At 42.4% G+C, this 15200-nt stretch overlaps 2 protein-coding genes and 1 long non-coding RNA gene across 4 annotated transcripts; 2 read left to right on the forward strand and 1 right to left on the reverse strand.

The window, feature by feature from the left end:
* Positions 1 to 1572: 1572 nt before the first annotated feature.
* SDHD (succinate dehydrogenase complex subunit D) lies at positions 1573 to 12435 on the reverse strand. 2 transcript variants are annotated; one of them, XM_007172949.2, is made up of 4 exons: positions 12279 to 12435; positions 9574 to 9690; positions 6886 to 7030; positions 1573 to 2573 (listed from the first exon to the last, which is right to left on the reverse strand). In XM_007172949.2, exons 1-4 carry the CDS (start codon positions 12328 to 12330, stop codon positions 2408 to 2410), a joined length of 480 nt encoding a protein of 159 aa, XP_007173011.1. In that variant the 5' UTR covers positions 12331 to 12435; the 3' UTR covers positions 1573 to 2407. The 2 variants fall into 2 exon arrangements, with proteins under 2 accessions (XP_007173011.1, XP_028019982.1); XM_028164181.2 differs by lacking the exon at positions 6886 to 7030.
* Positions 12436 to 12442: 7 nt separating this feature from the next.
* TIMM8B (translocase of inner mitochondrial membrane 8 homolog B) lies at positions 12443 to 14847 on the forward strand. Its single transcript, XM_007172950.2, has 2 exons — positions 12443 to 12598; positions 14449 to 14847. The coding sequence occupies exons 1-2, from the start codon at positions 12515 to 12517 to the stop codon at positions 14614 to 14616; spliced, it is 252 nt and encodes an 83-aa protein (XP_007173012.1). The 5' UTR covers positions 12443 to 12514; the 3' UTR covers positions 14617 to 14847.
* LOC103014536 (uncharacterized) lies at positions 12605 to 14439 on the forward strand. The gene is made up of 3 exons (XR_450218.2): positions 12605 to 12776; positions 12933 to 13068; positions 13428 to 14439. It is a non-coding gene; the product is annotated as an uncharacterized LOC103014536 (long non-coding RNA).
* Positions 14848 to 15200: the final 353 nt, after the last annotated feature.

The raw sequence follows: 15200 nt of genomic DNA on the forward strand, positions 1-15200 counted from the left end.
TTGACTTCTACAATACCTTTTGAAATTGACTCCTACTTTCCACTGTCACTGTCTTCTACATCCATCTTCTTTTTTTTTTTTAATTTTTATTTATTTTTGGCTGCGTTGGGTCTTTGTGGCTGCGTGTGGGCTTTCTCTAGTTGAGGTGAGCGGGGGCTACTCTTCGTTGCAGTGTGTGGGCTCTATTGCGGTGGCTTCTCTTGCTGTGGAGTATGGGCTCTAGGCGCGCGGGCTTCAGTAGCTGTGGTGCGCAGGCTTCAGTAGCTGTGGCACATGGGCTTAGCTGCTCCGCAGCATGTGGGATCTTCCTGGACCAGGGCTCGAACCCGTGTCCCCTGCATTGGCAGGCGGATTCGTAACCACTGCGCCACCAGGGAAGCCCTCCATCTTCTTATACATCCTTCTGCCTCCAGTTCATCAACCTTCCTAATGCTGCCTAAATTCCTTCTGAAGCACAATTCTGATGTCCTGCCTAACCTCAGACACCTCTTATTGCTGTCAGCCCCTGCCTCATCTTCACTGCTGCTCCAGCAACTCACATCGCCCCATTGATTTTCCAAAGTGACAGCTCAGCTCCAACCTAATTATAAAACTGACCAGGACGTGGGTCAGGTCCACTCTAACCAGCCTCCACTCTAACATTCAATCACGATCTAATGAAGCTTATTAGCATTAGACACCCTTCCAGAGCCAAACTACGATCTGATGGTATCGGTGATAGCAACTCTATGGAAAAATCCAGTTCCCCACTCCATTTGACAGCAGTGGTGTACTGGGGGCTGGGGGAATGGGGGGGGGGCAGTGGGGCGGGGGGCGGAATGACTCTAAGGGGGATCACTGTCTATAGAGAATTTTAAAACAATAATGAAACTGACTAAAGGTCAGTCCGCTTTTTATCATCGTAATGAACCACCAATTCTCAACCAAGTCAGTAATAAAATACTCCTCCCTGCCAAGGCGGACTGGCCCACCACCATGACTCCTTGGTGAACCACTGCTACTCAGGCATCACCCCCTTCTGAAACCTTTAACCTGCCCCAAAACAGAATTAATCACCTATTCCTAAACCCTTAATACATATACTACAAGGTCGTAAGCACATTCAGGGGACCTTATCTTTAACCTCCAGCATGAACACTTACCCTTCTAGCCAGCTCCCCTTCGATAGTTTGCCTCAGCTATCCAGTAAGGTCCTCAGTGAGTGAAATGCACCAACTCCCATTTCATCTACATTGCTAGATGAAACCATCATGCGTTACACTCATCCCTTAAGACCAGACTAACTGCATACAGTATAAAATTTGAATATAAACGCTGGCATCCACAGTACACCATAATCTGGACCTAATTCTAATTCCTACTACTTAATCTTATTACTCTCCTCATACCAACTACTTATACTCAGTATATTTCTGCCTATTACATGTAAGTCTTTTCTGTATTATAGCACTTTGTGTCTGATTTACCTAACTGCTAAACTCAGAAGGAAATTTAAACACTCAGTCCTGTTTCCGTGCTATAGATGCAATAGACACTCAGTTCTACTGAATAAAACTATGGACAATTAAGACATAAAAGAGTAGAATAAATTTTTATTATACAGCATTTTTATTTTTAAAAAAACTTTACCTTCATAGAATACATTTTCACATTAGAGATTCCCACAGTGGGAAAATAACAACTTATTACTTATAATTTTATATTTGTGGACAGATTATTTTTGGACAAGTAAAATAAACACATTTGAGGATTAAGTCTCCATTTAGAACCTGTAACAATTTGAAACATCTATAAAGGGACCTCTTCCCTACATGAAACTTCTCTATATTCAGAAACTCTCCAGGCTCTTCTTCCTAGGACTTAGAAATCAGTAATGTGAAATATCAGTATTTCTAATTTTCAAATCTCCCTAGGACACGTAACCATCAGTAACTGATATCGACTGAACAGAGGGGGGGGGGATGTTTACAAAAACAAAACACTGCCTAATTTTCTGCAAAGTCTTTACTTATGAATTAACAGTCGTTCCCTTTCTCTATCATCCTAGGACAAATATAGAAGTTTGATCAAATATTGAGAGTAATAAAGCTGAATTCCCTTTAAGAGTCTGATAAATTAACAGGCAAAGGCTCATATATAATGTTTAGCTATACTGTGAGTCTTCTGAGAAGCTGTGAGACACCCCATTAACTGTCCAGAATACAAAACTCAGTCTCACAATTTCTTGGATACAATTTCTCTCTAATCTTTCTTCAAAGATTAAACTCTAAAAATAACCGGCTGATTAGGAGAAGAGGTTTACCAGCGGACTAATCTGTTATTTCCTTCTTACTGTGAGTTGAAATGGCATGACAGAGCAGAGGCAAGGAGGTGTACAATCAATTCTCAAGGTGTTAAGTCTAAAGGGTCAGAGCTTCCACAGCATAGCCACAGCTTTGCAGATGCCCACATCATGATAGTTGAAATAACAAAGCCCAGCAAAGGTGAACGCCGAGAGCACCAAAAAGCCTGCCTTGGCAGCTTTCTGCAACGCAGCCCCTCGAACATAGTCAGTAACAACTTGTCCAATGCCCCTAAAGAAAAAAAAAGTCACAGTACAAATGAAAAACCACAAGTGACGTTAGAAGGCTATTCGGTTAACTTGGCTGCAAAAAAAATAATCAGTCAAGGTCAAAATGCAACTCATGGTAACAAATATCATAAACCAAAATGAAGGAATCAAGTGTACCCTAACAATATAATAAAGACACCTTCCTATCCTTCAGATTCAATTTTCGAGTCGTTTATATCAAAGACAGTAACTAATTCCTACTCTATTTATAAAATTTTGTTTTTTATTTTTAAACCCAAACAAATGGCCTACAGAGTTTTTCATTAATTGCAAAAGAATTTATTAAGCAGATATTATGTGCCAGAATCTGTTACGGATGTTGAGAGTACAGCAAATAAGACAGCATTCCTGCCCTTATGGAACAAACATTTTAGTGAAGAGTAAGAAAAAGTACACAGGTGCTATGAAGAAATATTTTAGAAAGGACGGCTTGAATGAAAAGAACATCCCAAACAAAAGTAACAATGACCTTGGCATCTCTGAGGAATCGTAAAAAGGTTATGTGGCTGGAGAACAGGGAGACCAGAAGGCAGGGGCAGATCGCATAGGAGCCTTGAAGGTCATAACAAGGAGTTTGAATTTTACTCGAAATACAACGGGAAACCACAGCTGTGCTTTAAGCAGGGAGTGACCTAAGTAAGGAGTGAGCTAATTTTACTTTTTAAATAACAGTTCTATTGAGATGTAATTCATGTACCATAAAATTAACAATTCTGTGGCTTTTAGTATACTCACACAGAGTTGTGCAACACCATCACTGTTTAATCCCAGAACATTTTCATCAAAAACAAACCCTGTACCCTTTAGCCCATTACCCAATCACTAATTTGTTTTCTGTCTCTACATATTTGCTAATTCGGGACATATGCGGCCCTTCGTGTTGAGTTTCTTTCACTCAGCATAATGTTTTCAAGGTTCAGCCATGTTGTACCATGGATCAGCACTTTAATCTTTGTATGGCCAAATAATATTCCTTTGTAAAAACATATCACATTTTGTTTACCTATTCATCAACTGAGAGACATCTGGACTGTTTCACCTTTTTGTCTATTATATAATAATAACACTGCTATGAACATTATTGTACAAGTTTTTGTGTGCGTGGGGACATATGTTTTCAATTTTGGTAGGTATACACCTAAAAGTGAAATTGTCAAGTCATATAGCAACTCCCTGTTGTTAACTCATATTATAACTCTTTGTTATAATAACTTTTGTTAGACCTGCCAAGCTGTTTTCCAAGGTAGCCGCAACGTTTTACATTCCCAGCAGAGATATATGAGGACTCCAACTTCTCAACACTCACTACTGTCCATCTTTTTGATTACAGCCATCCTGGTAAAGTGTAAAGTGGTGTAAAGTGTAAAGTGGTATAAAGTGTAAGGTGTAAAGTGGTATCTCAATGAGGTTTTGATTTGCATTTCTCTAATAACAAACAATGTTGAGCATTTTTTCATGTGCTTATTTGCCATTTGCATATCTTCTTTGGATAAATGTAATTTTACCTTTTAAAAAGGTCACTCTGGCTATATGTGGTGAAAGGACAGTGCAGGAAGAAGGGTGGCAAGAACAGAAATAGCAAACTAGTTAGGAAGCAGCCGGAGTAGCCTAGGCAGGGCTGCTGGCTTAACTTGGCTCAGACTATGTTCTGAGGAGAGAACTAACACGAGCTGATGGACTGGTTGTGGGGTTAAGACAAAAAGTAATACCTAGAATGACTCCTAGGATTTTTGGCTTGAACAACAAGATTTAATTGAATTAGGGAAGAACAGGAGAGAAGGAGGTTTTGAGGGGAAATCAAGAGAGATTTCGGGGGCGGGAAAAGAGTGATTTTTGGCAATATTAAATTTGCGATGACTATTAGACATCCAAGTGGATATGCCGGTCAGACAACTGGAAATACAAGTCTGCAGCTCAGGAAAAGAAGTCTGATCTGAGCTCACCTTGGAAAAGTGTGTAGACGGAGAAATTTAAGAAAGCCTAGAATGAGCCTGGAGGTCAGACCTTTATTATTCAGAGGTCAGACAAGAGGAAAAGGAGCTGACAGAGGAGACTGAGAAAGCACAGCTGGTGAGGTAGAAGAAAACAAGGTGAGTATGGCATCTAGGAAGCCAAAGAAAATTTACTTAAGGAGAGAATGGTCGATTAAGTTGAATGCTACTGAGTTTCAAGTAGAGCACAGAGAATGGACAACTGGATTTGGAAAAAATGAAGGTCTTCAGTGATTTTGATAAGAATGACTTCAGTTACACAGTTGGGATAAAAAGCCCGATTAATGTGGGTTAAAAAAGATTGGATGCTAAGGAACTAGTGCACAATTATAGACAATTCTTTCAAGTCTTTTCTGTGTATGTGTGAAAAAGGAAGAGAGAATCAGTAAGGTAATTGGAGACGTCAATCGTAATTTTTAGAATGTATGACTTTAGAACTTCCCTGGCAGTCCAGTGGTTAAGACTCCACACTTCCACTGCAGGGGGCACGGGTTCAATCCCTGGTTGGGGAACTAAGATCCCATATGCCACATAGCACGGCCAAAAAAAGTATGACTTTAGATTTATCTCTTATTCTGATTTTTCACCAATTTAGATGGATCTCCTTTCAAGAAACTCACATCAGAGAAATCCTACTGTAGCTGTGAGCTAGTATTTCATATGCAACTGGAATCTTTTATTGTGAGAGGTCTATCTGGTTAAAGGGTAATTCTAACCAACCCTAGAAAACTAGGTAAGCAAAATCTCCTTTAATACTAGCTAGAAAATGATTCTGACACGTTACCTAACTTCCCTGGGGTTTAATTTCTACGACTGTAAAACAACAGGGCTGGTTAAGATACTCCCCCAAGTGCTTTCAGTTCTAACACTCCAAAAAGAACCTCCCCCACCCATGACAGCATATTGTCCTTGCAAAACAACATAAAATGGACAACTCAAGGAACCCAATTGTTATTAACAAACTTTCTAGAAGGTTCATTAACTTAGAAAGTCTAACAAACTACACTGGGTAAAATAAATAAAAACTGGACATTCATCCATTCGACAAATATTTACTTAGTGCTATGTGTGAGACACTGCCCTAGGCACTAAAGATACAACAACAAATAAAAACAGTCAAAACTCCTATTACATTTCTTTTTTTAAAAAGGGCAAAACTGAACTATAGTGTCCAGTGATGTACATTTGGGTGATAAAACTATGATGAAATGTAAGAAAATGACTGCTATAAAAATCAGGATAAAATTGTTTCTGGTGAGGGGATGTTGAACCATTATGACTGAGACAGAACACAAGGAAGAGGCTCCTGCAGTAGGTGGCAAAGGTCTATTTCCTGACCTGGCGGGTATTACTGTTATAATAATTCACTAAGCCATAGATTTGATTCTTGTGATTTTCTGTATCTGTGCTTTCATTCTCGTGAGGGGAGACAAGAAATATACAAGATAATAAACAGATGATAAAGTATATTAGAATGAAATAAGTGCTACTGAGACAATAAAGACAGGGGAGAGGGATAAGGAATGTTGGGAGAGACACTGCAATTTTGAGTAAGTCGTTAGAGATGGCTTCATTGAGAAGGTAACATTTAAGATGTGAAGGAAATGAGGCAACAAGCCAAGGACATAACTAGGAAAAGTTTCAAGTAGAAGGAACAGTAAGAGTAAAGCCCTGAGGCCTGGAGTGACCCAGGTGTGCTCAAGAATTAGCAAGGAAGCCAGTGTGAATGTGGCAGAAAATCGTTGAAAACGAGGAAAGAAAGAGGGGGCAAGACCATGTAGAGTCTGTAGATCACTGTAAGAACTCTGCCTTTTAGTTTAAGTAAGATTAGGAGACGATGAAGGGTTTCGAGGAGTGTCTGGACCTGTCTTAATACTTTAACAGGATCACAGGGGCTGCTGTATTGAGAACAGACAGGAGACCAGTGAGGAGACTACTTCTGGAATCAAGCATGATGACCAGGTTTGGGGCTTGAACAAACAGAAGAATGGAAATGTCATTAATTCAGATGGGCAAGAGTACTGGAGGAAGAGATCTGGGGAAGATCAGGAACTCAGTTTTATGACATGCTGTGTTCAAAATGCGTACAGATATGAAAGCGAAGACATCAAATAGGCATGTGGATACATAAATCTGGGCATATAAATAGTTTACATATGTTTTAAGGTTCTCTTCAGATCTTGAGTATCTCAACCAACTTCTCCCTCATATGCAATAGTGAGACAAGCTCACAGCAAACAAATTGAGCAGACAAGGTAATACTGAAAGGACTGCTGTACTTGCCAGTGACTATGAAGAGTGAGGGCTGCAGCCAGAGAGTAGTCCACCGCAGAGCAAGGATTCAAATAAGCAGCTGGAATTAGGCCCAGGAGCAAAACACTGACAACCCTCTCACCAGTCCAGTGGAGAGATGCAGCCTTGGAACCAGCTGTAGAAAGGAAGGACGAGATTCGTAAGAGTTGCAGGGGGAAACACACATCTCAATATTTGCCACGAAATAACCCAAACTGACAAAATGGCAAACAGAATGCATGGAAGACTGAGCATAAACAGGGTAAGATAAAGGTAAGTGAGAGATGCAATCTCCTTTCTTTGAAGTCTTTCAGCACAGGGTGTCTCAACGCCTACATATATTAATTAGAAGACAGATCCACTTTGCTTATAGGCAAGAAGATGGACAAAATATCTTTGCAGAATTACCAATCTTGGACTTCACTGTAATAGACAGATACCTTATGAATATAAGTTGGTGACACCTACGGAATTCCTTTAAAACATCACTCTTTTATTTACACCTAATCTTTGTAAGTAAAATAATATTAAAAATCCTCCCAAAAGAAAATTAAACCAGCCAACTCAAAGAGAAGCAAAGTTCTCGGGCTTCCCTGGTGGCGCAGTGGTTAAAAATCTGCCTGCCAATGCAGGAGACACGGGTTTGAGCCCTGGTCCAGGAAGATCCCACATGCCGAGGAGCAACTAAGCCCGTGTGCCACAACTACTGAGCCTTCCCTCTAGAGCCCATGAGCCACAACTACTGAAGCCCGCGTGCCTAGAGCCCGTGCTCCGCAACAAAAGAAGCCACCCCAATGAGAAGCCCGTGCACCGCAACGACGAGTAGCCCCTGCTCGCCGCAACTAGAGAAAGCTCGCCCGCAGCAATGAAGATCCAACATAGCCAAAAATAAATAAATAGACAGATAGATAGATAGATAGAAGCAAAGTTCTAATGTCAACTTTTAGGATCATGGTTCTTCTTCTGTTCCGTTACTTATAAATAGCCAAAAATAGATATGGAACATGAAAACTTCTTTTTTTTTTTAATAAATTTATTTATTTTTATTTATTTATTTTTGGCTACATTGGGTCTTCATTGCTGTGCACGGGTGCTCTCATCCAAGTTGCGGTGAGCGGGGACCACTCTTCGTTGCAGTGCGCAGGCTTCACACTGCGGTGGCTTCTCTTCTTGCGGAGCACGGGCTCTAGGTGCACAGGCTTCAGCAGTTGTGGCTCACAGGCTCAGCTGTTCCACGGCATATGGGATCTTCCCGGACCAGGGCTCGAACCCGTGTCCCCTGCACTGGCAGGCAGAGTCCAAACCACTGGACCACCAGGGAAGTCCCTGAAAACTTCTTTTAAACAAGTGAAAATAAAATGGGCTTTAAACATCTCTTTGAGAGCCTCTACCTTTTTTTGGTTACATACCCCTTTGGGAATCTAATAAAAGGATGGAGCTACTTCCTGGAAAAGTGCACATAGATACACACATTAAAAACTGTGTAGGGGGACTTCCCTGGCAGTCCAGTGCTTAAGACTCTGCGCTCCCAATGCAAGGGGCGCAGGTTCGATCCCTGGTCAGGGAACTAAGATCCCACATGCTGCACAGCGTGGCCAAAAAATTTAAAAAAAAAAAAAAAAAAGCCAACTGTGTAGGGACTTCCCTGGTGGCACAGTGGTTAAGAATCTGCCTGCCAATGCAGGGGACATGGGTTTGATCCCTGGTCCAGGAAGATCCCACATGCCGCGGAGCAACTAAGCCCGGGGGCCACAACTACTAAGTCTGCGCTCTAGAGCCCACGAGCCACAACTACTGAGCCCACGTGCCTAGAGCCCGTGCTCCGCAAGAAGAGAAGCCACTGCAATGAGAAGACCGCACACCACTACGAAGAGTAGCCCCTACTCGCCGCAACTAGAGAAAGCCTGTGTGCAGCAACGAAGACCCAATTCAGCCAAAAATAAATAAATAAATAAAATTTTAAAATAAAATAAAATAAAGACTGTGTATACAACTTTGGGGACCTTCCTTCAGTCCCATGAACCCCAAGTTAAAACCACTCTGCTAAATCTAACTGAACAAAGTTCAGAAACAAAACCTTTTCAAAGATAACATAATTCTAAAAAGCAGGAAAACTACACTTGCCTAATTACTCATAACTCAGATGCAATTATAACTGGTAGACTTAAGAATCAAAAGAAGTCTTCTCTGTAAAATACTGATCTTTCTAGACTTGAAAAATGAAAATATAGTTAACTTGTTATTCACCTACAGATTTTCTAAGATTTAATAATACCTAAACAGTATTCATCCAAGAAATGCCATGATTTTAATATCAACCTAAATAAAAATAAGCATGTCAATTACAGCTATAAATATGCATGATTTTTTAAACTGTCTACTATTCCAAATGATTTGGATCTGGCTCCTCTCCATTAGCTACATAAATAAAAGTAACTAAACTATATTGAACAGACCCTTCCCACAGAACTATTTTCTTTTTAAAAAATTAAAAAATTTAAAAAGACTTCGACCAGAAGTTTCTGTATGAGTGTAAATGGCATGATTCAACCATGCTAGCATTGTGTGCCCAGGTGTAGGCTAGGTGTTCATTCGACAGAGTTGGACAGAAGAGTTCCTCTCAGAGACAGCAAGTCCTGCCAAAGGCACGATAATCAGCCCAGATGAAGATGGACATACAATGGTGGCTGGGTGACAGGTGAATGTGCTGTATTCCACACCATCCTGGGGTTGATCGGTCCTGGAGAAATGCTGAGACATGAGCCGGTCTGACCACTGCGGTTCGGAGGAAGAGAGCTAAGGAAAGAGACATTAGGGGGAATCATAAGCACCTCTCCTTTAACAGGATTGACAGACTTTCTAAATGACCATAGGCAAGCTATTTAACCCCAAAGAGGGAATAACCAACTCATCTGTAAAATGAGGATAGCATCTATTTCACTGGGTTGTTATGAGATTAGACCAAGTAGCCATGGAAATATTGAAAAATCAATGAACACTTACATAAAAGGGCTTCACTTTGACTAATTAAAAAAAGTAACTTATAGCTTTCTTCTCCCATTTATTCATCTATTCATCCAACAAACATTTAATACATGCAAGATTATGCTCTGCACTAGAGCAAGAGAGATAAAAGACAAAGTCTTTGTCTTCAAGGAATTCAGTCTAGTTTGGGAAATACCATCTTCCTTTTCAAGATCAATTTCTCTGCTTGCACTCTTGAACCCATCCCTTTCTGTCCTCTTTTAGATCTTGTCTCTTGGTTTAAAAATAGGCAGACCTAGGTACACCCAACCCTACCAATACTGCTGTGAGACGATGAGCAATTAAGTTAAATAGGCTCTCCAAGAATCAATATCCTCTCTTTTGTAAAATGAAAATACTGGTACTTACTTCATAATACTCCGTTGAAAATTTAAAAATATATGTAAGATGTTCAGCATAATTCCCAGAATGTTATAAGCACTCAATAAAACGTAATTTCTTTCCTGTATCTTTAACCTCTCCTTCCTTCCTACTGACCATTTTCCCTCAACTGATGTAATATAATTAACCCTTCCCTTGATCCTATGTCCTCTAATGCCCATGCACTCTTTCCCTGCTCCCTTTCTTCACTTTCCAAACATGCTTCTTTAAAGTGCTGTCTAAATCACCTCAACTTCCTCACTTCCTTATCATTCTTCAACTCGGAAACTTGTCTTTATCCCCACCAAAGCTGCTTTAGTTAAGTCACCAATGGTCTTCTGTGGTCACATCCAATAGGCACTGTTTAGTCTTCATCTTATTGGGCTTTCTGTATCACGTGGCACTGGTGGCCTCTCCTCCCTTCTTTTCTCTGAAAGAACTCTCTTCTACTTCTCCTTCTGATTCTCTCCTCTGCAGCCGCTCTTAAATGTTTGCCCAGGATTCCATCATCTGCCCATTGCTCTCCTTGCTTCCTATGCCCACCCCTAGACATTTTGTCCACTCAACTTCTAGTGCCTTTAAGCTGATGACACCCAACTCTGTATCCCCAGGCCTGATATCTCTCCAGAGTTTCAGAAGTTTAAGTGCCTGCAAGGCCTCTCCCCTGAGATACCCCACATGGTCCTCAAACTTACCATGGCAAAAACTAAAATCACCCTTCAACTCACTTTCTCATTTAAACTTGCCTCCCATCTACATGCTTACCACTTTATTTAATGACATCCCAGCCACTCTTTCACCTTACCTAGAAATCTGGAAGTCATGTAGGACTTTCCCTCTAAATTCAGTCAAATGCCAAATCATATTGATGTACCTCCTAACATTTCCTGAGACAATCTTCTCTTATGTACAACTTTCCAAGTTCAGGACCTCACCATCCTTGCCAAGACTGCTACAACAGTGTCTCAACTCGTCTCCCTGACTTATGTCTTAGCCTGCCCCATTTCCCATGATGGCCATCTACCACATTGTTACCAAAGTGGTCAATGTAAACTGCAAATCTACGTCAAACCTTTCAAGGGCTCCCCTTCACACGAAGTAAAATGCATACTCCATATCAAGACAAGTTCTTCTGTGATCTGATTTCAGTTCACCTTTCCAGAACCATCTCATTCCTCACCTTGAGCTTCACACTCTAATATCCGATTTGTTTTGTTTTCTCTCATAACAAGCAGTTTCTACACCTTCATCATTCTTTTGCTCATCCCAGTAGCCCGAACTGTAATGCCCTTCTTCCTGTGGCCTTGCTTACCCTCAACACTCAAATCAGGCACACCTCCTTCAAGAACCCAGACAGGGTGATCCTTCCAAAACACACAGCTAATATATTCTTCCTCTGGACTGGCATACAATTTACTTACTGCACAGCTTTTACTCTATGTTATATTATACTTATATGTGTTTTCTCCATAAAAACGAAAACTCCTTGAGGGCTGGAACTATGTTTTTTCACATTTGTAACCCAACCATACTACAGTGCCTGGTATAACAGAAATGCCCACTTCAATAATTATCGAACTGAACTCCAAGGGAAATAGGCAAGACGTAGATTGGGACTTAGACCCTGACACTCTTGCGATTCAGGGAGGCAGCACTCTAAAGACAGCGAATGGGGAGAAAAAGAGAACTCATGTGAATAGCCTGTGCAAGACTATAACTTTCAAATTACCCCATCACCACGTCAGCCCAGAGCAGGAGAGATATGCCCTCGGGTAAACATCTGGGCCCGCAGGCAACGCTGTTGATACTATGGTTTCGGCAGAAGCCAGAGCTGCCAAAGGGAAGGAGGAGGGACACCCCCGCCCCCACCCCACCCCACCCCCGCTCAAAAGGTCTCACCGCCCAGCAGACGAATCCTCACCGCATTCCCTTCCCCGGCTGGAGGTTGTGCTAAGAACCTCCGCTGCCAGGATCCTCACCTCGCCCACCTCCGGCACCGCAGAGGACACTCAGCCTCCAGAGAGTCGCCATGTCGTTCGAGAAGGCTCAAGGTCATCCAACAACCCGGAAGCAGTCATATGACAACATCCACCCTGCAACGACGAAAGAAAACGACGAAAAGGAAAACGCCGGGTGAACCGGAAGTCGGGGTTGGCTCGGCCCCGCCGCACATGCGCATACAGCTCGTCGGCAGGTCCCGAGCTCGACGCAGGCAATGGCGGAGCTTGGTGAGGCGGATGAAGCGGAGTTGCAGCGCCTGGTGGCGGCCGAACAGCAGAAGGCGCAGTTCACTGCACAGGTGCGGGGACAGGGACCAGTGTGAAGAGAAAAGAGGGTGAAGTACAGGTGCCGGGCACCCGCGGAGCTCTGAATGGTGGCGGCGCGGCGCGGCCGCCCTATGCTCCGTGCCTGCTGCGCCCGGTTCTGCTCGCAAAAGAAACGAGTCATTCCTGCCGCTGGTGACCTGAAGTGCTCAGGTACCCTCTAAGCAAGCCTATAGTGGGGGGAAAGAGAAGGTGTAAAGCGAAGAAAGGCTCGGGCGACACAAAGGCACGGGAGCCTAGCTTGGCGGTGAGCTCTCTGGGCTGGCATTCGGAAGATCCTTGTTCTAAGCTTGCCTCTGCCCCTTACAGGTCACGTGCCCCTAGACAAAACGCCCGTCCACTGTAAGTCTTGGTTTCGCAGTCGCCCGCTGCCTCACTGGATATCGAGGATCATTGCAATAATGTATTGGAAAACGATAGAGCAGTAGAGCATTATTGGATCAAGGTGGGCCCTGAAGTCGTCGGTCTAGACTGTTAGTTTAGAACAAGAGTTTTGCAGCATGGTTCCAACCGCGGCGTTGCCCCTTACTAGCTGCATGACTAATCCTAAACCTACTTACTTAACCGTGCCTCTTAAACGGAGGTGACAGTCATCTTTTAGGACTGCAGAAAGGATTGACTGCTTAGTACCCAGCCTCCCAAAATAGTTAAGCCCTTGGTAAATGGTTATTCCCCCGTGTTGGGAGGAGGGGCGGTGGTGGGAAGGGGAGAGTTCACTGAATATAAGTAGCAAGAACCCTGGTTAGAAATCATTGGGGGGCTTCCCTGGTGGCGCAGTGGTTGAGAATCTGCCTGCTAATGCAGGGGACACGGGTTCGAGCCCTGGTCTGGGAAGATCCCACATGCCACGGAGCAGCTGGGCCCGTGAGCCACAATTGCTGAGCCTGCGCGTCTGGAGCCTGTGCCCCGCGACGGGAGGGGCCGCGATAGAGAAAGGCCCGCGCACCGCGATGAAGAGCGGTCCCCGCACCGCGATGAAGAGTGGCCCCCGCTTGCCGCAACTGGAGAAAGCCCTCGCACGAACCGAAGACCCAACACAGCCAAAAATAAATAAATAAATAAATAAATAAATAAGAAAATCCTTTAAAAAAAAAAAAAAAAAGAAATCATTGGGTTTCTAACCCAAACCTGAACATTATGAAAGTGCACACATTTTCTGTGCTTGTGTGTTCATTTTTCTGTAGATTGGGCCCGTAACCTTCATTGGATTCTCAGATATGTCCATCACCCCAAAAACGTTAAGAACTACTTAAGAATAGGTTTAGAATGAGATGAGTGCAGTGGTTTGGGGGAATTAATTGGTACCATAGCCTCCCAGCTTACACTGGTGCTAGTTTGGAAATATAAAAGAAGGTATAAATCCTGCCTGAGATTTTCTGATTAAGGAAGTGACACAATTAGAAAACAATAGGCAGTGCTCTCAAGGAGGTAATAATTTAAACTGTGGAAAAATCTTTAGGGAGGAGTATTGAGAGTCAAGTTGAGTATGCTGTGTGTGGACCTCATTGAAACAAATGGGTTGGGTGTTAAATAAGAGAGTGCCTTCAGTGGCTAACAGAAAAACTGATGCATTAGGGTGACTTGATGGAAAGTACATATTTTTTAATTACTAAGAAAAATAGAAAAGGAGAGAATAAAAGGATTGTTTCAATGTAGGGATGAGGAGTTGGGCCATATTGGTGACAAATTAGAAGTGAGAAAAGAGAGTCAAACAATAGTTTAGTCAGGTGACAGAAAATGAGAAAAATGGGAAGGAAATAAGAAAATTCATAGAGTTAGGCCTGTCTGCAGACCCCAAGTGGTTACTATTTTTCTTTCTTCTTAGGTGCATCACTTCATGGAGTTATGTTGGGATAAATGTGTGGAGAAGCCAGGGAATCGCCTAGACTCTCGCACTGAAAATTGTCTCTCTAGCTGTGTGGACCGCTTCATTGACACTACTCTTGCTATCACCAGTCGGTTTGCCCAGATTGTACAGAAAGGAGGGCAGTAGGCCATCCCGTGGGAGAATGACTGAAGAAGCAAAGGACTTATTATTAAGCAGGTTGAAGGGCCAGCAGGGGAAGGTTGTCAACCCATTGTCAGGTTAACTTCAGGCTATTACCAAGCCTGTTGGTGCTAAAAAGTAAGAGATCAAATGTTCAAAAAGTGAAATTTATTTATTGGGAATTCAGAAATTCCATCTTGTATCACAATAATTATTCAATAAATGTGAATTCTCCAACTCTTCTTTTTTTTTTAAATCCCATTTTAGGGTTTAATATATAGATCTCTGATTGGCAGGAACATTAGAAACAATTATGTTCCAAGGCCAATAATGCAAATGAGAGATCTTAGGTTTTGAAGAGCCACCCTAAGCCATATTTAAGGGGGCTGGAAGAACCATCAAAGCCTTACCCTAAGGCATAGAAGAGAATTTGGGGTTGAGAAAGGTGAAGAACAGAAAACAGCTTTATTGCTTATATAGGACCAAGAAAAGGTAAACATGGCAAAAAAACAGAACAGGCAAAATGTGTATTCATTGGGAAGAGGCCTGCTAGTATGAGAAGAAGGGAACGTCAAGACCCAAACAGAACC

The sequence above is a fragment of the Balaenoptera acutorostrata genome, chromosome 9 (genome assembly GCF_949987535.1).
Source record: "Balaenoptera acutorostrata chromosome 9, mBalAcu1.1, whole genome shotgun sequence".
Classification (NCBI taxonomy): Eukaryota; Metazoa; Chordata; class Mammalia; order Artiodactyla; family Balaenopteridae; genus Balaenoptera; species Balaenoptera acutorostrata.